The following is a 24,634-nucleotide window of genomic DNA, read 5'->3' on the forward strand; positions in this document are numbered from 1 at the left end:
GATGAACTGGATTTTTATTGTTTTCGTTGTACATTGTTATTATTATTAAGAATACTAATCTAATGATAAAAATATAAATCTTATAACTATCTTAAAATATTGACGTCACACTTCTAAACAAATGTCACAAATGGGTAAGTGTCGTATTTCTTAATATAGTACTGACAGGTAATTAAGATGCTAATTTTATTAAACAAAGTTTAGTTTCTTAATCATATTTCACACACTCGTTCATTAGTTCATATATCCTCCCTTTTTTCTTTTTCTTTTTCTTTCTTTTTTTTTTTTCTTTTTTTTTTTTTTTCTCTTCTATTTTCTCCATATATATTTTCAATACTGCAATATTCATCAAAGACAAGGCTAATTAACTTGGAAAAACACGAATGACTTCTAATTAACGTACGTTGATCGATCAAGAGTGATTAATCTTTTCTCCATTTTCAACATCAACTTCAGGGGCCCAATTAGAGTGTATTTCATGTGGATTCAAAGAAAATGTCTTCAAGATTCTTTGGAAGCTGTACTGTCGGATTGCAGACGGCTTTGGGAGGCTTCTTCCCTTGCTCAGGCTTCGATTTTTCAGGGCCGCCGCCTTTTCGTCATCCTCATCAAGTGCTCGCATCTGGATCATTCCTTTGACAAGGTGGGCAGATCCCTCTTCTTCCATCTTGTCCGTTGATGACATTGACTTCTTCTTGTAGACTGTGTAGAGGATCAGCTGGGCCGTCCCCAACACAAACCCGACAGCGTTTGGTACCTGATCCAACATGTTTGGTTTCAATCAAATCAATTTTCAAAAGCAAATCAACTCAATTTTAAATAGTTTTAGTTTGTGATTTGTCTAGATTGTATGAATTGTCTAACTAACTTTTAGTATAAACGTGCATACACTTTCAATTATCTTACAAGTTAATTAGTAGTTTTGGTGGTAATTAGAAAGAAATGAACAAAAAAAAAAAAAAAAACCAGAAAAATTGGTGAAGAGAAATCATTCACACAATACTGAGGGTGCGTTTGAGATAACGATTTTATAAATAAAAAATGCTATTTTAAAAGAAATCGCAGAAAATGAATCTTTTGACAAACGTTTAACTGTATTTTTAAAAATTATTTTAAAATCGCAAATTGAAATGGAGCATGAAAAAGTCTTAGAATATCGAGGGGAAAGAATATTGGAGAAAAGGTTTGAAAAGAAGAAATTAAGCCAAAATTCAAATCGTAATATACACTTTAATTATAATATGATTTAGTGATTTGAAATCCAGAAAATTTTAAAAAGTGGGGTACTATAGTACTAGCTGTGGAGATGGGATGAGGTGAGACTTACTCCAACATAGAAGTCTTTGACAAGAACGGCATAAGCAGACCAAATGCCAGCATTAAGGAATAGGAAAAATGAGAGGAAAAATGGCATGTACTCCACGCTCTCAGTCTTTATCACTGTCCTCTGCCAAATCAAACAGGTTATATATTTGCAAATAATTTCATTTTTTTTTCTTATATATTTATGAAGGAGAGGAGATTAATTAATTAATTAATTACCATGGCTGATAGAGGTGATGCATACATGCCTACGGTTAAGCCAGCACATAAAATTCCGACGAAGGTAAGCCTCAAACTTCCGTGGAGTGCCAGAAGAGTTACTGCGATTACCGACCCCAGAAAACCGACATTCAATCCGGCTACCAACTGCGCTGTCCGGACCTGAAAATAGCATTATTAATTTTGTCTTTCTCTTTTTCAGAATATAAATTAAATGATTAAATTTATCTATTTTCATAAATTTGAAATTTTAGAATAAGTGATGGTGGATCTAAATTTTTTTTTATTTTTTTCTAGAACAAATAAATCTATTAGGTTATTAAGAACAGAAAGAAGAATTTCAAATACATGTAAATCTCAATCATTCGTATGTACATACGTGTGAATATATATATATATGTATGTATAAATCTCGATCATGAAATGCATGGGACAAAGTTAAATCTTCGATATAATTAACAAAAATTGTAGAAAATAAGGGTAAAGATGGACGCAACTTTTAACCTAATAGGAAAAATGACATTCAATCCGCCCACCAACTTGGCCGTCCGGACCTGAATAAGAAATGCCAGAGCATCTCCGTGTGTTCTCCTAACATAGCATATATGTAATTAACAAATTACATTTATGTCATTTTGAATGGCATAGATGTAATTTTTGAATAAAAAAATTACATTTATGTTATCTAAAGATAACACTAGAAGATGTTCTAGGACCTGAATAGTATTGTCAATTTTGTCTTTTTTAAAAAATAATAATTAAATTCATCTATTTTTATAAACTTCAATTTTTACAATAAATAGTCATTTAACGTTTTTTTTTTTCTCGAACGGATAAATCTATTAGGTTATCAAGAACAGAAAAAAAGAATTTCAAATACATGTAAATCTCATTCATTTGTATGCAATTATGCGTGAATGTGTGTATATATATATATATATATATATATATATATAAAGCCTAAAATGGGACAAAGAAAAATGGTAGAAGATAAGGGTAAAGATGGACGCAACTTCTAAACTAAAAGTTAATTAGGTTCAAAAATAGGATCTTCCAATAATGAAGCATGGTCGGCGGGAATTCTACCATATACGTAAACAAATTTGACGTGGAAGAAAAGAGACCTTTAATTAAATTAAATTCAGTACCTTCTTATCCTTGGGAGCATAGATGAGAAAAAGAGTGACATATATGAACTGAAAGAGGACGCCGGCGCCGTTCACCGTCGAGATTAGTAAACCGCCGGGCTTAATAAGTCCGTAAAAGGTCCATAAACTTGTGCTCAGTAGTGTAGTTATATATGGAATGCTTTTGTAATTCTCAGTGGATTTCTTCTTCACCACCTGTCGAAACGTTTTTCTGAAAAAGGAAAAAAGACGTGATGAACACTGATAATATATTAATCAATAAAGAGATTTTAAGAAGAAAAAAAAAACAATCGTACGTTGTTATCACTTACATGGGAGAAGTAAAAACCAGTATTGAAATTATGTTGCCTGTAAGTAAAGAAAAAAATAGATATAATGTGATATTATATTGTTTTTCTCGAAGAAAAAGAGAAAACTAAGAAATTGATGATAGACTAACCAATAATGCCAATGATGAAGCTCAAGGCAGCCATGGAAGGAGGACTAGAGGAGCTCTGTACGTTGAAGATTATTGATGATGAAGAAGCAGTACTGGTGATGGGAAATTGCACGTGAAATTAAAGTAAAAGATGGAGGACGGACGTGGATATATATGTCGATCGAGCTAGCTAGCTAGGTTGATATTTATATCTACCATGCAATGTTTGCCACGTATACACGCATTTATTTGTACCAAAATGTTCATATATATATATATATTATTTAATATACATGGCATATATGTGGACCACTCTTTTTCATGTCTGTGGCCCTGTGGTGGGTTTTTAGATTTTCCTAGTAATTCATTGAACTTTGTTGTTGTTTTTTTTTTTTTTTTAAATAATAATAAAAAAAAAAAATTAGGGTTGATGAACTTTCTCATAAAACGACAAGGTATGTCAGTACGTATTATTTTTATGAGATTGTCTGATACTGCTTTTTACTGTATATATTATTGACATTTTCTCTCGAGAGTAGGGATTTGATGGCCACTTTTGAATGTCCACGAAATCTTCATTGGTGCAGAAAGATCCTTACGTATCTTTAACCTACCAATGGTGGGGGAAGGTGAGGTTGAGAATGATGATGAGAAAATATCACCCTTTTTCTCCTCTTCTATATCCTCTCCAGGCTCCAGCAGTAGTAAGAATTGCCAATTAAAGAAGGGAGTTCAACAAAGCTTTCTCCTCTTCTTCATCCTTCTTCTTCTTTTTTATTTTTTATATTATTTTTTTTGGTCGTTACAAATATCAAGAAAAATAAAACAAAAGAGGAACCGAATTGGCCGGGAAAAGCCTCCAAGTGGGGTGATCATTAAAATAAATTGGAATCCATTGATAGACAAAATTAATTATATATAAATTATACTTGTATGAATCAACAGGGCTTTTTTTTCAACCGTACCCGTTAAAATGATGAACAACAAGCGCCGGGCCGGGTCCTAATTGAAGAGCATGTCGTAGAACCCGACGTAAGATATGCTTCCTAAGATCACCGATGGCTTATTACGGAAAGCAAGGCATATGGCATCTATAAAGTAGCCAAAAAAAAAGAAAGAAAAAAGGACCAACCAGCGTGAAAGACTTGGAAGTACAAAACAAAAAGCAACAAGTCACTCAACAAATTGATCTTCATCTTGACTTCAATTCTTTGGGGTCTCTAATGCAAATACCCCGTGACATCTCCTCTAATACTCCCGAAAGTAATTACAGGCTACAAACATTAAGCAAGTCCAAATAATGCTTGAACTTTGAGAATCGAAACTGATTTAGTCATCATGTTGGTGGGATTTTTCGTTGTAGCAATTTTCTTTATTGTGATGTCATCTTGTGTTACAATCTCTCGAAGGAAATGATATTTGACATCAATGTGCTTGGCCCTATTGTAATATATTTTTATTTTTGGTCAAATGTGCTGTGCTCTCGCTATTGCAAAACACAACATTCTCATCTTGCCGCAAACTTAGATCGCCAATCAAACTTATAAACCAAATTGCTTATTTTGCTGCCATATATATACTCTACTTTTGTGGTAGACAAAACAACCGTCGACTGTAATATCGTTTTCTAACTGACATACCCTGAAAAAAATGAAAACATAACTTGTCAGAAATCTCATCTTATCCAAATTATCAACATAATCTAAAATTAACAGGCACTAGAACCAATATCGCCAATATCATTACCTCTGCTGCACCAATGAACTTTGTCAAGACTAGTCTATACAGCGATTAATAACACTAACTGCACCATTGGGCATGCACCTTCTAAGTTCAACAATTTGGGTTTGCCCGATGATTATCATAAACTAAGGCAGGGGATGTTACCATATATGCTTTGACCTAATTAGTTAAAATATGCTTCAATCCTAACCACCGTGCATGTCTTTTAGTCCAAGAAAATACTTGCTTAGAAGAGAAAGAAATTGTCACCAATGAAATGCTTTAGGGTTTTTACACCATTTCTTTAGGGTGTTTACAAATGCGCTTCTACACCCTTTCTTTAGGGTTTTTCCTCCACCACCGGCGAGTTCTCTAGGGGAGGAGGGATGGATCCTTTGTCCTCCCTCCTCCCTTCCGTCTCTCCATTTTTTTTTTTTTGCACTTTTCTTTCTCTAAAACATAGTTCCTGTTATACCACATCCACAGACTCACTGCCTAGGCCACCTCCGGCCTCCTCCACTGTCTATCTATGTATTCTCATCAGCCTAGTTTCCCGCCGGCGGTTGTTCCTGAGTTTGATTTGAAGATTAGATATTGGTTTTTCCAATCCATATTTGTCATTTGCGTCACTCCCCCACCAACGCGTCATACTACCATCTTTTTTGGCCTCTCCGCTCCTCAATGCACCCCTCCATGCCGCCGTGTGGCCCTCTAGCGTCGATGCATATCCTTCATGCACCATCAAGATGTCGTTCTTCTTCATCGTTGCGGTCATTATTGGGTTTTTTTTTTTTTTTTTGCTAGTGTTTTGTTATTATGTTTTTTTTAGTGAGTTGTGTTTTCCGGGTTTTAGTCTCCATGCGCCTTTGTAGTTCGATCTTATAGTGGAGACTTCTGCAACTGGTGTTTGTTCTCCCTATTCATCGGCTCCTACTCGAATTTTATCAGTGCCTCTCCTACTTTAGCTTTTTTCTGATGGTTGATGTTTCCTAGCAGTGATTCGAAAAGGTCGAGGGACCTTTCGAGTTTCATGTCCCTTCATGTGACCATTTTACTTCAGTTACAGCTTTATGAAGCCATTACTGAAAGAACCAGGTATTTTTACAATATAATTTTTGTTTTGAGTCTATTGTTAAGGAGCACACCTCTATTTAGATCTATTTTTAGATGTTTTGATTCCATATTTGCTACATATGTCAAGTCCATCAAATTCTATAGAGTGTACTTTGGCCCATTAGAGCTAGGTTCGTTAACTCGATAAAAATCTTGAAAAAGGTTTTAGTTAAATTGTTGATTTAACAGAATATCAGATTAAATGGTTTAAGTTTGAACTTTGTTTTTGTCAATTTATCCCTTATTTCAGTTAAATATTTCACGTATTAGGCGTTACTTATTAAGTGAGAGTTTGATCTCACACGTGAAGGGGGTGTTAGAATATAAATTAAGTGATTAAATTCATCATTTCTTATCAGCTTAAGCTCTAGAATAAGTGATGATTTAACATGGTATCATAGCAAATATTATGAGTTCGAACCTTGTCTCCGTCAATTCACCCAACTCCATTTCAGAGTATAAGTCTACACGTGAAAAAGAATGTTAAATAAAAATTAAATGATTAAATTTATTTTTTCGTACAACAATCAAACTTTGGTAAACATCACATAAGTCATGAAATATTTTATGTGCCCAAAGCATTTATTTAATAAATAACATGACATAATGCAACTACAGCTACAAGTGATTACCAAAGCTTAGCATTATGTCATGCATGCTACATCCACATACAAAGACAACCAAGAAAATTTTCAATTTTATCTATAAAAAAAAAATAAAAAATAATAATAATTTTTTTTTCAATTTCATTATTTTTTAAGAAAAATGCTATACTTTTTAAAAATATTCTTCAAATAATGTGTCACAATCAGGAATGGGGTCTTCTTAGGCCTTGCGCCTCCCAAGCCCCTATATTTTTCTTAAAAAAAATAAAAATAAAATTTTACTCTTAATTATTATTATTATTTTTTTTTAATTTTACTTTCTAAATTTCAAATGCTTGACTCCATCCCTGGTCACAATTAATCCAGAGTGACATCGACACATTTCTCAAACAAATTTTTAAAAAATGTGAGAATTTTTTTTTTTTTTTTTTAAAAATGTAGCATTTCGATCTCTCTTTTCAACCAACAAACTCTCTCTTCAATTGTCTCCTCCGTGACAGCTTCACAAAGAACAGAAATCTCTTTCTTTTGTACGACGTTGTTGTCTTGTCCTTCTCTGTTGTTCACACTTCTCACAAATGATTGAACACGCGCTCCTTTTAAAACCACGCGCGGGAGATGCTGCTAGAGAGAGAGAGAGAGGACTTCAAAATCAGCAGGATAAGGAAATAAGAGTCGGAAACAACCACATGAAATCAATCGGCTGAGAAACCAAAAGCAAAAAAGTGACCGACCCACTTGAACTACTTGAAGTAAAAAACAAAAGAGAAATGTTGGACATCTCAAAAACTACGGGCCGCTATGACTTAATAGCGACAAGTCACTCAACAAAACTTCAACTTGAATTCTTTGGAGTCTCTAATGCAAATACCTTGTGCGTCTCCTCTAACACCCCACAGGAATTTAGTCATCATGTCGGTCAGATTTTTCGATGTAACAATTTTTTTTTTTTTTTTTTTTTTTACTGTGATATCATCTTGTGTCATAATCTCTCGAACGAAATGATATCAGACATCGATGTGCTTTGTCCTCTTACGATATTTGGTTAGATGTATTGTGTTCTTGCTATTGCAAAACACACCAATCTCATCTGGTTGCAAACCCAGATCGCGAACCAGACCGCTTAGCCAAATTGCTTATTTCGCTGCCATATACTCCACTTTCGTGGTAGACAAAATAATTGCCGACTGTAATGTTGCTTTCCAACTAATAACATACCCCGAAAAAAATGAAAACATAATTATCCAGATTATCGACATAATCTGAAACGACCAACACTAGAACTAACATCATTGCCTCTGCTGCACCAATGAGCTTTGTCAAGATTAACCAATATAGCGACTAATAACACTAACCGCACCAATGGGCATGCACCTTCTAAGTTCAGTAATTTGGGCTTTCCTTTGCCACTGGTTAGTTCTATAGGGAAGGAGGGATGGATCCTTTGTCCTCCCCTCCCCCATTCCGTCTCTCCATTTTTTTTTTTGGTTTTGCACTTTATTTCCCTAAAACACAACTCTTGGTTATACCACATCCACAAATTCACTGCCCAGGCCACCTCTAACCTCCTCTATTGTCCATTTGTGCCTACTCGGCCTAGTTTCCAGCCGCCGGTTGTTCATGAGTTTGATTTGATTATTAGATTTAGATATTGGTTTTTCCAATCCATATTTGTCATTTTTGTCACTCCCCCACTAGATGCATCACACCACCATCTTTTTCGGCCTCTCTGGTCCTCAATGCAACCCTCCATGCCACCGTACAGCTGACGCGTGGCCTTCATGCGTCATCCAAACACCGTTCTTCTCCATCGTTGTTGCCGTTGTTGGTTTTTTTTTTTTTTTTTTTTTTTTGTTTTGTTATTATGTTTTTTTAGCTTTGTTATTCTGTATTTTTTTTTGTTGTGTTTTTCAGGTTAAATTTAGTCTTCATATGCCTACGTGGTTCAATCTTATAGTTGAAACTTGCGCAATTGGTGTTTGTTCTCCCTATTCATCGGCTCTTACTCAAATTTTATTGGTGTCTCTCTCGCTTCAGCTTCTTTTTTATGGTTGTAGCTATCTCCTAGTAGTATTTCGAGAAGGGTTGAGAGACATTTCAAAGTTTGTGCCATTTTTACTTCAGTTACTGCTTCATGAAGCTATTACTGAAAGGACCAAGTAATTTTTAAGGCCAATTTCCTACTATATAGTTGTATTTTCGACAATATAATTTTTTGTTTTTGAAGTCTGTTGTTAGATAACACACCCCCTTTTTAGATCACTTTTTAGATGTTTTGATTCCATATTTGCTACGTATGTATCCCAAGTCCAATCAAATAGCTATGTGTTATTTTTTATTAATAATAAATTTATGAGCACTAGTTTTTTGAATGACTTATAGGAAACGTGCCCAGGGCTAATTGATTGGACGTTTGTGTTTGAAAGCTCTCTAGTCTCTGCCAAACCATGAACAGACCGCTACCAGTTTTAGAGTGAAAGCCGTGTGCGAGTCCGGAGATCTGTTGCTCTCTCATCTCCACTCTTCCGGCCGCCCCCCGCCCATGTTTGGATAAACCTTTCAGATCTTTACTAAAAAAGGCCTTTTTTTTCTTGACCTGATCTTGGGGCGGGCACTGGGTCAACATTTTATCGTTTCCATAGGATGACTATGGAATTCACAATCATTTACCATCATATATATATATATATCAGAAAATTGTTATTCAAATGAGGGCCATTGGGGGTGGTCACAACCACCACCCAGCCGGCCCTTCTAGGTGATTCGGCCACCTAACACCCCTAAAAAAAAAAAAATCCCAACAGTCACTTTCTTGGTTTCCCAAGTGGGCATTTAAAGCCCATCATCACGTTATTGTGATGTCAAAAAGAAAAATATGGGTATCAAATTGAATCATTCAAACTTGATGATGTGTGGTTTAAACACAGAAACTTCAGAATCGAATTAGACAAGCACCAAGCAACTCAGCTCTAATATTTGCCATGGCCACCAGAAGAAAATTCACCAATGTTACATGGAATATGCATGGAAACTCGTTAACTAATCGATCATTATGATAAAAATGATTTCTTCACTGTATACAGCGGCAAAAAAACCAAAAAAAGGAACACGAGAAATGCTATGCATATCGCATATAATGCCTTTATCCGGACACTAACATCCAGAAAACAGAGCACTGCATTTTGCATAGATCTTTATCCTGTATGGACAGCACCACAGTGGCCCCAGTACATCCTCAATCAAGACGCTCCATCTGCAAAGTAAGACAAAGATTTTAAGGTTGTTGCCTTGTTGGAACTTAACATACCACATCCAGCCAATATAAGAGGAAAAGTCAAATTGTTCTTCATACGAGAATGCCTATTTCTTCAATAACATTAAAGAGCAGTGAAGAAACAAAGAGGTGAGGATTTAAGCTTAACCATGACATACCTTCCAAAGACCATCGTTAAGATAATGCATGTTGTCCACTCCAATACCCTTGTTGATTGCTTTTCTGTAACCCAAGGCAAACGGTTCAACTTATTAAATATGTCAATGAGCAAAGGAGTTACCTCTACACTTAATAGTGAAAACGTAGATGTTATAAATAAATAAGCGGACGTGCGTCTATGATTTCAATATAATCATAGGAAACATGAGGCATATGAAGTATGTTACTAATTAGCAAATGGTTAAGTGCTAGTTTTTGCTTAATAAGATGTAAACCAAAACCTTAGGCTTGTGCTTCTCTCTATTGTCACAGTCATGAATTGCTCCACCACCCCTTCTGGGAAAAGAAGTGAGGCGGAAAAGAAAACCTAAGTAGCTGGCTACTCTCCACTTCCGGTTCAGCTTCCGGTTCAGCACTCTAATTACTAGAAAATACAATACATCAAAACTAACTTACATGTCTTTTGCTGACATTTTTGTAAATCCAATTGCAAGGGCATGCTCCTTTCCTTCTGCCATAACGGCCTGAGAGTATTCAGTTCTACAGATCAGAAAGATATGAAACTAACATTCAACACTTTAATATGACACTATTCCTATGCATCAAAGAATTATTCCAAGTTTGACATGATATGACGGTAGCCACAGACAAAATGTATTCATACCACTGGCCTTTCTGCCTCCACATCTTCATCCAAAGCACCACCAGGAGATGTAAGACCAGGACACATTATGTTGGCACCAGCAAGGACAAACTTTATTGCACCTCGGTCAACTTGAAACTTCTTCATTATATTTGGATCTGTAAAACCAAAAATAGAAAACAACGTTATAGGCCTTGGATTTTAGGGATAAGATTCACTCACATGAGAACATCAAGTGATGATTACATGAGTGCTAGACAAACTTTAAGACAACGTTTCAGTGAGAACCTAGAATCTTAATTGAAGTTCCATAAATACTTCTGTACAACTGGATTTAGAAAAGAAATGGTAGGTGCAGCACTTTAATTTGGTTATGTACATGGGCATGTGGAGGAGATTGAGGAGAGAGAGCATGCACAAGAGTTACACTAGAGGTGGTCCTTCTCCTATGCAATATGCATGTCATAGAACTAATCTCATGTTCTGTATGCAACCAAGTGCGGCTCAATGAAAATTGAGGCATTAGGCAAAAAGTTAGAATCCGGTTGTTTTTAATTTTGATATATTAATATACTTATTAATAAATTTTTATACCAAATATTAAAAAAATAATTTAAAAATCATTCTTCTAGCTTTTTGAAAAGTAATATTACTAATTAAATTTTTATGTTCAAGTTTTGTTAATATATTATTCTCAATAAATAATAGTGCTAATCGATTTTATCTTTCTTGTAAGATAATCGATTGTAACTAGGATTCAAATAATTGTGTACTAAAATCAACAGCACGGTGATGATAAGCGACCAAAACTCGTGACGTTACCCAACTAAAATCAATGGTGTCTAATTGTAAGTATAAAAAATCAAAGCAATAAAGAATGATAGAACAAGAAGCAAAAGATTATAAGTGAATAAAGAAAATAAGAGGACAAAGAAATACAAAAAGACAGTAGATGATGCTTTAGTTTGGAATCTTTTAAGATTTTAACCATGTTATGTCACTTTTTTCTTGTACTTTTTTTCCAAACCTCATAGCATGTCAAATGGCCTATTCTCATTTTATTTTTCTTAAGGTTTTTCACCCTTTTTTTTTTCAGGACACATTTAATATAAAAGGCCTTTTTTGGGGGGTCTATTATAAATTAGGGGGACTTAAGCGGAGGCCTAATTTACCTTACCATTTGCAACTTAGGACACTTTAGTAAAAACCAGAACCGTAATGGTTTCTGCCAAAAAAAGAAAAGAATCTTGATGGTTTTGCAATGTAAACCCCCCACCCCCCCTTTTTTTCTTGCTAAGTTTTGTATAAGCGTCGCCCTTAGGTAAAGTGTCAACCCACCAACTTTATTGGGCTACTCCCTGGACCTAACATCATCTACGTATATTTCCCTAATGAGGAGGCAGAGACTGCTTCTAGACCATGAGACAAGTGTGTAATGCTTAGATGAGTCAAAAATATGGAAGAAAGTTTTCATAAAAGAGTGAAAAAAATCCAATATTAAGGAGAATAAAAAAGGAGTATACCGATTTACAACATTTTCCAAACTCAACCCTCCATCTGCCAGATATCAGCCAATAATACAATAGATACAAAAGTCAAAGAGAAAGTAATCTGATGATAAATGACAAGGTATCCTCGTGATAAGTTGGCCTCTAAATCAGCAAAAATGGAATGTTCCTCCATTTTTTATTTTTTATTTTTTTTATTTTATGAGTAAATCAATCTTATTAGAAGGCGCAAAGGGGCGCAACCTAAATACATAGAGAGTATACAAGAGAGACACCCATTTAGGGAGAAGAAAGAGAACACATAAAAAAATTCAAGAAAATTTGAAAAAAATGAGAACTATTGGTAGCAACCGTCCACTCATAAAGGGTTTTGCACTAGATATGTTCCTCCATAAAAAGTCGCTCTTGGCTCCCAACTAGAATGGGACTCAGCCCCACGTTTAAACTCTCATTCACATCCCACTTTAAAGCAAGATGCCTAGAAAGGGAAGAAGCACCTAAATTAGTTGGTCATTACCCATAATCCCTGATCATTTCATTCACTCCATGGTTGTTTTTCACTGCTTCTGAGGTGTATGGTAGAAAAATCCTACTGATTCCTTTTTCTTCTTTTCCCCTTTTTGATCAGTAAGTCACACATGCATCTAGTTGGTCTTCAACCGACGACCACACTCCATTCTATTCTTAGAGAAAAAGAGGTGCTTTTTAAGTTAGAGCATATTGGCAAAACCTATGGACTACTTTTTTTTATTGATAAGTTATGCACCCGGTGGGACGAAAACCCACGACCTCACCCTCCACCTTGCTACAAAGAGAGGAAGTACCATTTGAGCTAAAACTCATTGTCAAATCTATGGACTGTTGTTAGTCAAGAACTATGCATTTTCTAAAAACTTATCTGTCTAATACAATTTTTAAATACATCATTAAATAAAATATAAGTACCAACTCCAAAATTCACTTGGACTTCATTTCAATACATGCAGATCAGGTTAAGACAATCCCAGAAAAAGCATCACATTGCAGCAGAAAAAGCAAAACAATGACTTTTAAAGTGACAAATGTTTACTGGTAAAGTAGATGTGAAAATGTAGATAAGACACTTTACATTGATGAAGGAGTCGTAGGGTAGGCATGTATGGTCCATCACGTACATTGAAGAATAGTGGCACATTGTTCACCAGTACCAGGTTTAAATGGTTTTGACTATTAAAACAAGATAGGGGAAAAAGAAAAAAAAAAAGTTGTCAGAAATATAACTCAGATATACAGGATACCGCAGTTATGATGAAAAAAAAAAATGTGAGGGAAGCAAAAGCAACAGAATTACAAACCATTTAGCAACAATAAGAGGAGATTTCTTTGGAAGCAAATCATCCAACACTGGTTCAAGACCTGGATACTGCAATAGAGGCGAGATAGAGTTATATATAGATTTAAATTTTTTTTTAAAATTTTTTTTTTTTAAACTTTTAAAGAATATAGAGTGAAAGATGCACTGATATACATCACCTCCTCTGCAATACTTTGTCGAATTTTGCGTTGCACGGATGCCTTGACTTGATTTTGTGCAGAGACCTCTTCAGAGGAAAACCTAGAAGAAAACAAAACACGCATGGTTCATAAGACTATAGAGTTGAAGTGCCAATGCACAATAGAAATTAGAAACATGCCAAAGACTAAGACCATAAAAAGTTGTAGTGTCAGATTAAAGAATAGACCACCCCAAAATCAAACAATAAAACTAATGTTCCACAACTTTTTGGTAAAACCAACAATAAACCTAGAATCCATTCACTTTAATTACTATCCCCCAATACCTAAGAAAGATGAATTAAAAATATGACCACAACGGCATAAAAAAACCCATTCTTGAGATTTCCAACCACCTACATTGCATATGCAGACACATCAAGAAACCATGGAAAATACTACAACAAAGTGATCCCCCACAGTCCGCAAATCCATCACCTCCCCAAACAACAACCAATATATTGCCCCATGCTTCATGTGGTGTACTTAGTTACTTAAAGCATGGCCCGTCAAGCTTCAAAATGCTTTTCTACAAACTGAAACAATTTGCCTTCCAAAGCCCAACATAAACAACCTCCGTATAATACTCCATACACTATAAAAACCAATGCCCACAAAACCCACTTCCCCAATTCCCCAAAATGGCCTAGCACATGGTGCACAAAAATGTAAGCAAAAACATAATGGTAAGAGTCGTATGCGTACTTCCATAAAGCAACTTAAACAAAACTCATGCCATTAAAGGCATCAATGGAGTGCAAGCTACGAACCACAATCATCAGTACACCAAAAAAAAAAAATTTCTTGGATTCACATATAGCAAACCCAATAGGAAAAAAGATGGGTAACGTTTTCTAATTCAAATAAGACAAAACCCAGAATAATTTGCTACAGTAATGAAAAAAGAAAACACAATAACCACATAAACACACAGAGAGAGAGAGAGAGAGAGAGAGAGAGAGAGAGAGAGAGAGCTTACTTTTTGAACATTTTGCTGTTGGAGAAACAACAAGTGAAAGATCTAGAAGAACTTTAGGAAATGGGTTTGGCTATCTATCCGGGGTTTTAGGTTTAGCATCGATCTAAACCTCGGCTTTCAGCTCTTGGAATCTCGGAATCGGAAAAGAAGGTCGCGAACAGTTCGCTCACGGCGCACTTTAGTCCGCGTTGTGGTTACGCCGTGCTTTATATTTGGGCTGGGCCAACTCGGTTGGGTTTGGCCCGTTTTGGTTTGTTGGGCTTTGAGAAATGGGTACTCGTAGTCCATGAATTAACCCAACTCTCATTTTTGGGTTAATTGAAGACAATAATCAATTTTTTTTAAGACGGACACGTGTACGTCCCAAGATCTGAAGGTTCACGAAGACCTATACGCCTCCCCAGTTTGAAAACGCACAATAAAAAGCCCCTCAAAACCCTAACCCTAAATTTCATTCTTACCAGCTCGTCACTTTAGTCGCGGCGTACCCAGCACCACCAGAGACGCAACAGCCCAGCAAGCTCCAATGGTTCTCTCTCTTTCTCTTCTCTCTGTGATTCTTATTCTCATATTCTTATATTCTCAATCTGACTCTGTGAATATGTGTGTGTTTCATTTCCACGAAGGGGATCGATCTGGTAGCAGGAGGTAAGGTCAAGAAGAGCAAGCGTACTGCTCCCAAATCCGATGATATCTACCTTAAACTCCTCGTCAAGGTGTCTCCAAAATCCTCCTTACATACAAATATTTTTTATCTATATGTGAACCATATTTGTTTGTGTTCGCAAGCGTGCGTGCGTGTGTGTGTGTTTTTTTTTTGTCTCTGTATGTGTTTTTTATGTTTCCGATATAGGTGTGATGTACCATGATGTGGTTTTGGTGTCTTAGGAAAATCTTAAAGCAGACCCACCTTCGTTTATGTTTAGAATGCAATTTCAAACGTAGAAAAGTTGTCAATGTAAGTACTTTCTCACTGTTGGAAGGTAAAAAGGAAACTGAAGAACAATTCTGGAGGAATTCTTGCTGATTGAGTGTTTGTCTGTGTGTTTATTATCATGAGCTGTTAAATATTGGTCGAATGTAATGTATTGTTAGTTACTAAGGTAAACAACCTGATGGGGTAGTTTGGAATTGTATATCCTAGCTTTGTTCCTAGTAGACGCAAATCCACTGGAGTGGGAATAAATAACTTTGTATGAATAAACATAAACCATCAAACACCGGTCAAATCTAACATTTTTTTTAACACAAATGACTTGATGGGTTGTGGGTCATGGCTTATACTTTCAAGATTTGTGACTTAGGTCGTACTTTAAAATAAGGTCTCTGGACGGAATGCTGGATTTGTGATTGAATCTGTGTTGAATTAGTCAATTTTGTTCTTTCTAAACTTGAAGAATCTGAATGTCCAAGCAATAGAAACTTTTATCGTAGTTTTGGACGTAGGATTCAGAATTCATTAGAGATGGGAACACTTTTTCACCACTTGCAGATATTTGTTGCCTTATTTTGAACCTAAGATGCACAAGGCATTTGAGTGGTGATTGAGTTCTTCCTTGTTGTCTTAGATATCCTAGTTTTGAACCCAGGATACAAATTGTATTGTTCCAAACATATTTCTTACTCGCTAATGTAATTAGCTTCCAATGTGGATACCTGAACAAGATGTGATTATAACCATAGAATGTATGAAATAATGATTCCTTAAAGTGAGTTATTGCGCCTTCAAATATGTATAGCTGCTCCGGTGACTTTGTAAGCCCTATCACATATTCAACATTTTTTCTCTTCCGATATTGCTTCTTAAATTTGTCTTTTTTCTGAACTATTCTAAAGAGGATCACTGTAATTTTCGTTCTTTCATATGAAATATTCTGTGGGAAAAACACTCTGTTTTGTTATTATTTAAAATGTTTCTTTAGAGTTTTGCTCTAGTTTGGATTATGTGAAGTTGTTTGCATTTTTTTTTATTTGGAGAGAAGGAAAAAAAAACATTTTTGTAGTAAATGGATGAACATGGGTTCTTGTTATAGTGTATTTGTGTGTATTTCTTTGTATTCTGACTTGATGCTACTTAATTAGCTTTACCGGTTCCTTGTTCGGAGAACTGGCAGCAAGTTCAATGCAGTTATTCTCAAGCGCTTGTTCATGAGCAAAGTCAACAAGCCACCAATTTCTCTGTCTAGGTTGATCCGTTTTGTAAAAGGAAAGGTTTGTGTTTTTGTTTGTCCACTTTATTCTTGGAAAATATAGTTAGTTTATTGGGCTTTTAATCTTATTGCGCCTGTGTTTGGTCTTATAGGAGAATAAGATTGCCGTAGTTGTTGGGACTGTGACCGATGATACTCGGGTGTATGAAGTTCCTGCTTTGAAGGTTACGGCACTGAGGTTTACTGAGACTGCTAGGGCGAGGATTGAGAAGGCAGGTGGTGAGTGCCTGACATTTGACCAGCTGGCTCTCAGGGCTCCATTGGGACAGAACACGGTATTGACTTTGATGCCATTATCAGCCTTATTTTTTATTGGTCTGTTATGGATTTTTTTTCTATGTTTTATTGATTAGTTAAAATTGATAACTAATTGAATTGGTTTACGATGTCTAATACCCAAGACTTATATTCAGCTTGGGCATTTTTTTTAATCTAATTCTGTTTTGAGGGCTTATATTCTACAGAACAATTTGATGCATCCCGTAAAGCTGATTTTAAACAACAATCTTGAAATTTTGGGTGGTGATAGATTGGCAAATTTGGTTGTCTTTGCAAATTTCCAAAAAAAAAAAAAATTCTAAAAACTATGGAGTTAACATCCTAGAAGTGAGACCCTGCAACAATTACGAAGCATGTCTCTTTGCCTTGTGGATGTTATGTGGTATGCAACGGATTGTTCATGCCTTGTATGGTGTTACCGTCTGTTATTTTAGCAACCGTGGATGTGATAAGTAGTACCTATTATATTTCTTTTCATTGAAGGTGGCTACCTTGCTTCAAATTTTCCTTTTTTGTAGCAAGGTGGAGGTGAGGTTGTGGGTCAAGTTCCACTGGGTGAGCGTGTTTAATTTACGGTGGCAAAATGTCTTTTTACTTCTTTTTTTTTTGGGGGGGGGGGGGGGGGGGGGGTTATGTGTGTGTTGGTGGGAGGGTTGTACTTTACATGGCATGGTATCTAATACTATGCATTAATGTGTAATGCATTAATGCTTAGTAAAAGAGATGGAATAGTGATAGTGTAATTATTATTTTTCTCAATCATTTAATTGATACTTTTTACCATTCACATCACTTTTTAGTTTATTCTACTTATAAAAAAAAATCAGTTTATTCTGAATTGATGCTGCTTTAGTCATGCCCTTCACTATCACAGTTTCATCTCCCTACAATTGTTTTCAAAGTTTCTAGAATATTAACAAAAATTATAGATTTTAGTAGCATATTAATCGAGAAAGCGGTATAAGTTGTTATGTAGCTGTTTATTTGAGAGGCATCATTTTCATCACTGTTGTAAAAAATTGCTTCTTACGCAAATATTAATTAGTTTTTCTTAATAGTCGCCAAAATGGTTAAGAGGTCCTATCCTATTGTATTAAACATAAATCTTGGATGCAGGTTCTTCTCAGAGGTCCAAAGAATACTCGTGAAGCAGTGAAACACTTCGGACCTGCTCCTGGTGTGCCACACAGCCACACCAAGCCCTATGTACGATCAAAGGGAAGAAAGTTTGAGAAGGCCAGAGGAAGGAGGAACAGCAGGGGATTTAGGAATTAATTGAGTTGATTTTATTACTTGTTGAGCAAGAAGAGTGTCATTTCTGACTATGGCAATCCAAATTTTTGCAAGACTATTAGGTGCTTGTGCCAGTTTACGTCAATCTTATTTAATATTCACTGCTTGTTACTCGAGACTCGTTTCTTATTTGACACACTGGTTCATCTAAAGTGTATTTGGGGCAGCTTGATATTCAAGTTTTGGTTACAAAAGTTTCAGCAATTATGATTTCTTTTAAAAATCCCGGTGCTTGATGCATCACCGAATGTTGCATATATTTGTTCCATTTATGCGGCAGATGTTTCTGATCAAATCCTTTTCATACAGATGACGTGAAAGCATATTTTGGTTTACATGCCAAATAATAGGAGAATCCCGAAGCATTACAAGCTAATGCTTTTTTTTTACTTACATTTTCAAGCCCCCACAAAACACATGGCATTTGCACCTCAAGCGATTTAACAAAATCAGCATTTATAGATAATTAGATATCATATGGAGTTTGATTATTATTATTATTCCGAATATCTTCTTGGTGATCCCAGGCTTGATCTCTTCTCTCTTAAGAGTGCCATTGGTTGCTTTTGGTGTGGACGCGCGAGGCTGAAACATGATATTAATCTATCCTACAATCTTGTCAAAGAAATATTACGTTGTGAGGACAGTGTCGAATGGTAGAAGTGAAGGACTTGGAAGTATTAAGAGGCTGCTGGTATGCACAAAAATCCACAGCAAGCATCCCGTCAACTTTTCACTACAATGTTTTTTAATATCATATGCTTAATCTCTCACATTAGTGAGTAAGCGCTTAAGAGTGTAAAAGGAGTTTAAGAACAACTACGGTTGGAATTGCTATCAATTAGGGCATATAATGTGAGAGATCTTATATGGATAATTGTTGTAGATCCTTATTCCGTTTACATACGCATCTGGTGAATATATTGTGAGGAGGACAAGTCTCAGAGTTAGCACTTCGCTCTAATCCATTTCTCACCAAGAAATTTGACTTTCACTTGGTGAAGCAACTAGCCATCCATTGATAGCGGGGCTATGGGGAATCCAGGTGACATTGGAAGAAAACATGTGCTGCTTTGAGCACATATTAATCTTTGTTTTATAATACACCAAAACAGTTTCACTAAATCATGCAATAAACCAAATCTGGTTTAAGTAGGTTATGTTGGTAAGATAAGAACCTGAAATCTGCAGATATAGTAGTCTGGTGCTACAAAATGGCATCCGAGTGAGCTTAAACTAAGTACTGATGGCTAATTAATTAGGAAAAATAAATAATTAAAACAAACTTAAAATGTCGTCACAATCGATTACCTATTTGTCAGATTTCAATTTCTTTCTTAAATTATCAATTCTGTCATTTTGGTTGGTATTTTGAAAGGGCTTCAATACTATTTTTAGCATGTTTGACCCAAATAAATAGTCCATGGATAAAATTAAATTTTTACAAATAGTTGACCCATTAAAATAGCATTTTGATCTAAAAAAAGTAATTAGGATAAGTGGAATTCACAATGTTTTGCTAGAAACATGGAGAGCCCAAAGAGACTTGTTAAACAGAGTGATTGTGTGGTGATGTGCTTCTCTCGTGCACTAATCTAATCCCTCTACTCTTTTTATATATATATATACACACACATCAATGTAGGTAATTAGAAGCCCATAACATTCCATCTCTTTCTCTATTTGACGACATCAATTTTTTTGAAAAGCAAACATGAACACCATTTCAAAGGTATTCCTTGTGCTGCTTGTAACTCTGTGGTCAAACCAAATTCTTGCTGAAAATTTGATCTCCTCAGCTTGTGACCACACTCTGTACAAGGATCTGTGCACACAAACTCTTCAATCGGACCCTGAGAGCAGCGCGGCTACTAGTTTCGAAGTCCTAGCCAAAGTTGCACTAAAGCATGCAACATCTACAGCTACCCAAATCACAGAACTGCTCAAAGGATCATCGGGCAACAAGGGTGCCCTGAAAGATTGCAATGAGAACTACCAAAATGCAATTGAAGGACTTACGAAATCGGCCCGTGCCTTGGCATCTAAGAAGTACAATGATGTTAACGCATGGGTGTCGGCTGCCATGAGTGCTGGTGACTCATGTGACGATGGCTTCAAGGATGTTGGAGGCGGCAAGTCTCCAGTAGGCACTCGGGGTACCACATTTACCGGCCTTTGCAGCATTGTCTTGGCCATTACCAATCAACTCAAATGAAAGGGCGCTAATCTCTAGCTGCTCTCAGTGGCTGAACTTAATTTACCATATTAAGCTCAGCTCTCGGCAATAAAATAAAAAAAATCCTTCCAGTATACAACTGATGGATTTGTTCTAGGAAATTGGAGAGGAGTTTGTAATAAGGAAATTGGATAGAGTAATGTCGAATAAGTTTACAAATTGTAGTTGCTTCAAATTTACAGCATTGTCTTCAAATTTACATTTTCTGGATACTGATCTCAGCGTTTTCTTGATGCTGGAAAATAAATCTACATAATATTGTATACAGTATACTAACAATGAGTTTGCAAAATCTTTGAACTGCACATGATTCAGTGAATAGATGTTTGAATGTCCATGTGTGGTGGAACAGTATTACTGAGCCTTGTCCATTTTCTGCTATGTGCTTTCTTAGGCCATTGACACTCACAGTCCTGCGCTCTTATCCCTTTCCATGTCTCTCCTCTCCCTACCAACTTTTTTCTCCTTGCTCTTTCTCTTTTGATAAATGACTTTCTATTAAACCAAACAAATGTACAATACACTCTAGCAGCAAAACTGCTAGATCCCCCAGGTCCAAAAGCCCTTTTTTAGCAAACAAATCAATGTATCTCAGCTCAAACAGTAGCCACTATACAAGCTACTTCAATCAGACAACCTATACAACTATATCAAAAAACATTACAGGCAAAACCAGTACTAAACAACCAGCAGCAACATCCCCTGTTCCAGGAGAACCACATCATCTAATATATACAAGTACCAGATCCTTCTTTCAACATCCACAAGTCAGAACAACAGAAAATAGGAACAAAACAACAAGTAACCAAGCAAACCTAAGCAGCAGTCTCAGCAGACAGCAAAACAAACAGCCCCAACCAGACCAAGTCAGATTTAGCAGTCTAACCATGCTTTAGCAGTGCACGCATCACTCCTGTTCCAAAGGAATCGATTGAATTTTCTCTCAATAGACCTTAAACATTTCTTTGCAAAAATAAAGATTTGGGACCAATAGACTTGGAAGCTATAAAGCACCCAAGTCAATAGTCGGAGCCTACCAGCAAAAGAAAGGTGTTTGGAAATCCAAGAATCAATTTTACCTGAGATTTTGTCCAAATATAACACCTCACAGTCCCCAGCCACAAGCCTTTAGGAGATCAATGGGACTCCTAGGTAACGCACCGGGAGCTTCCCTTGAGGCATTTGCAGATATTAAAGCTGTCTGATTGAGGCTTATCAGTCCATCCAATGGTGATTTTTCACTGCGCATTTGAGAGTGTAAACTAGGGATATAGCAGTCATCTTTGGATTTTCACTTCCATTGTCACCTAGAAACTGAAATCTGCAGATATAGTAGTCATCTCCCAAAGCAAGCTCGCATGCTCTCCACTGGCTTCATCTTTGGATTTCTCGGCCTGAATGGAAAACACTATCCCTATCCCGAGTCGAGTATTGAATGTTCGGTCTCGGTTCGTTTAATTTTTTTTCGAATACGAATCGATCTCGAGTTTATTATCAAACTAAATAATTTGTTCATTTATATTTTTTAACAAACTCGAGCTTATTCATGAGTTACTCAATTAATTTAATCATTTTATATATAAAGTAAATATAACATTGTTTTTAAAATTAATACTAATTATTAATTACTTAATTGTAGTTAAGATTTATTGTTTGAATAATCAGAGAAATTAACTCAAATCTTAAAAAATCTAATTTCAATTTTATATGTTTATCTTATAGTATATATAGATACATTCATATACACATACAAGCTCACTCATATACACACAAATGCACTTATATCTATATCCAGATTCAAAATTACAATAATTCAAGTTATATCTATTATATTACGAAAAATATTTCTTTTTTCTTTTAAAAAAAATACTTAACATGTTTTCATTACAAAATTAAAAATAATATTATAAAAATAACAAAAATAAAGTTATTCAAGCTTATGCGAGCCTATACGAGTCGAGTCGAGCTTAAATTTATAGGAGCTTGAATTTTTTGTTCAAGCTCTATTTTTTTAATAAACAAACCAATTCTGAGCCAAACTTAAGCATGTTCATGAGTAGCTCTAATTGCTTACAACCCTACAAAGGACTTTGGGGAAGAACACGAACATCAATGCTACTTAGAACTTCTCCAAGAAGGGGTGCTTCAATTTAAAAAATAAATAAAATAAATTGGGACTATGATATGATTCTCAAATTACAGAATTTAGGAAGTTTCTTTACATTAAAATGCTTGGAAAATGTCACATATTAAAATTGTGACATGTTACATTTAAGAATTTAATATATTTTTGTCAGTTTCTTGCTCTTTATATTGTAAAAAAACTTTTTTAAAATTTTGTAATTTGAGAATCTACAATTTTTTAAAAATTGTAAAAAATTAGTCATTCACAATTACCTGTCCTAATTTTCTCAAATTCGGATAATAATTATAGGCTATCTTAGTCCATAAACGGGTACCCAAAGGCCGAATGGATTAACAATTAAAACGAACTTAAAATATTATCATAATCCATTAACTTTTTTTTGTCTGATTTCAATTTCTTTCTTATGTTATCAATTCTGCCATTTTATTTGGTACGTATTTTGAAGATATTATTTTTGCTAGCATTTTTGAGTCTTTGACCAAAATTAAAAGAGAAATGTTAGAGCTCATTCTAAAGTCCTTACGTGGTATTTCTATATTAACATGACACTTTGTTTTTAATAAAAAAAAATTACAGCTTGATTTATCTCTCATATTTTTATTAAAAAATGCATTGTACCACGTCAATATAGAAGAATCCTAAAATGACCTTAGAAAGAGTTATACTATTCCTCAAATTAAAAATAGTTCATGGACAAAATCAAAATCTAACAAATAACTGACTCAAACAACATTTTGGTCTAAAGAAAGTAATTAAGATAAGTGGAGTTGAAAATGTTTTGTTAGAAAAATGGGGAGTGCATGATATATATATATTGTGTGGTAATGCACTTCTGTCGTGCCCGGCCTAATCCAATCCCTTTACACTTTATATATATATATACACTTCAATGCAGGTAGCCCATAACATTCCTTCCGTTTTCCTATTTTACAACACTAAATTTTCTGAAGAGCAAACATGAACACCATTCCAAAGGTCTTCCTTGTGCTGCTTGTAACTCTGTGGCCAAGCCAAATTCTTGCTGGGGATTTGATCTCCTCAGCTTGTGATCACACTCTGTACAAACAAGTGTGCAGACAAACTCTTCAATCGGACCCGGAGAGCCGCGCGGCTACAAGTTTCGAAGTCCTGGCCAAAGTTGCACTGAAGCATGCAACGTCTAAAGCTACCCAAATACACGACCAAGTCACAAAACTGCTCAACGGATCATCGAGCGCAGCAGCTAAGGGTGCACTAACAGATTGCGATGAGAACTACGAAGATTCAATTGAAAAGCTTAAAGACTCGGCCACTGCCTTGGCATCTAAGAGGTATAGTGATGTTAATACATGGGTGTCGGCTGCCATGAGTGCCGGCGACTCTTGTGACGAAGGCTTCAAGGAAGTGGGAGAAGGCCAGTCTCCATTAGGCAATCAAGGTACCTTGTTTACACGGCTTTGCAGCATTGTCTTAGCCATTACTAATCAACTCAAATAGGGTCGTTGGGAACTATTGGCATTTTAATATAGCTTTCCCTAGCCTGTTTGTCACTTCTGTGAACATCTATGTCAATGTAAAATAGATGTCGGAATGTCCTTGCGTCCCTAAACAAAGGAATAAAAGAGAAATGCCGTTATTCTAGTCTTTTTCTAAATCGGGTCGAAGAAAATTCTTTCAATTCAATTTATTAGATTAATATTCATCCACTCAAGATTAGCCATTACTCGGTCAAGTTTCTCAGAAACAAAATCAGTACCTACTCTTTTTGTTTGACCATGTGTAGAAGCACCCAGAAAAGATAAATCCTCAATCTCCAAATGGTTAACACATTCCACAACTTCATTTTT

The 24,634-nt window shown here is 35.6% G+C and overlaps 5 protein-coding genes across 5 annotated transcripts; 3 read left to right on the forward strand and 2 right to left on the reverse strand.

Moving 5' to 3' along the window:
- Positions 1 to 288: 288 nt before the first annotated feature.
- Positions 289 to 3,281, reverse strand: LOC133852077 (bidirectional sugar transporter SWEET16-like). Its single transcript, XM_062288751.1, has 6 exons — positions 3,130 to 3,281; positions 3,002 to 3,038; positions 2,691 to 2,901; positions 1,543 to 1,704; positions 1,328 to 1,447; positions 289 to 757 (listed from the first exon to the last, which is right to left on the reverse strand). The coding sequence occupies exons 1-6, from the start codon at positions 3,161 to 3,163 to the stop codon at positions 413 to 415; spliced, it is 909 nt and encodes a 302-aa protein (XP_062144735.1). The 5' UTR covers positions 3,164 to 3,281; the 3' UTR covers positions 289 to 412.
- A 6,131-nt stretch (positions 3,282 to 9,412) lies between these two features.
- On the reverse strand, positions 9,413 to 14,827 carry LOC133851533 (uncharacterized). The gene is made up of 8 exons (XM_062287974.1): positions 14,645 to 14,827; positions 13,645 to 13,726; positions 13,467 to 13,534; positions 13,241 to 13,338; positions 10,646 to 10,782; positions 10,438 to 10,505; positions 9,981 to 10,044; positions 9,413 to 9,801 (listed from the first exon to the last, which is right to left on the reverse strand). Exons 1-8 carry the CDS (start codon positions 14,653 to 14,655, stop codon positions 9,784 to 9,786), a joined length of 546 nt encoding a protein of 181 aa, XP_062143958.1. The 5' UTR covers positions 14,656 to 14,827; the 3' UTR covers positions 9,413 to 9,783.
- Positions 14,828 to 15,029: 202 nt separating this feature from the next.
- On the forward strand, positions 15,030 to 18,630 carry LOC133851532 (large ribosomal subunit protein eL18y). Its single transcript, XM_062287973.1, has 5 exons — positions 15,030 to 15,173; positions 15,271 to 15,360; positions 16,727 to 16,855; positions 16,947 to 17,129; positions 18,250 to 18,630. The coding sequence occupies exons 1-5, from the start codon at positions 15,171 to 15,173 to the stop codon at positions 18,406 to 18,408; spliced, it is 564 nt and encodes a 187-aa protein (XP_062143957.1). The 5' UTR covers positions 15,030 to 15,170; the 3' UTR covers positions 18,409 to 18,630.
- Positions 18,631 to 20,140: 1,510 nt separating this feature from the next.
- On the forward strand, positions 20,141 to 20,641 carry LOC133852655 (pectinesterase inhibitor 3-like). Its single transcript, XM_062289418.1, has one exon. The coding sequence runs from the start codon at positions 20,141 to 20,143 to the stop codon at positions 20,639 to 20,641; it is 501 nt and encodes a 166-aa protein (XP_062145402.1).
- Positions 20,642 to 23,765: 3,124 nt separating this feature from the next.
- On the forward strand, positions 23,766 to 24,284 carry LOC133851253 (pectinesterase inhibitor 12-like). The gene has a single exon (XM_062287586.1). It carries the CDS (start codon positions 23,766 to 23,768, stop codon positions 24,282 to 24,284), a length of 519 nt encoding a protein of 172 aa, XP_062143570.1.
- The last annotated feature ends 350 nt before the right edge of the window (positions 24,285 to 24,634 follow it).

The sequence above is a fragment of the Alnus glutinosa genome, chromosome 12 (genome assembly GCF_958979055.1).
Source record: "Alnus glutinosa chromosome 12, dhAlnGlut1.1, whole genome shotgun sequence".
Classification (NCBI taxonomy): Eukaryota; Viridiplantae; Streptophyta; class Magnoliopsida; order Fagales; family Betulaceae; genus Alnus; species Alnus glutinosa.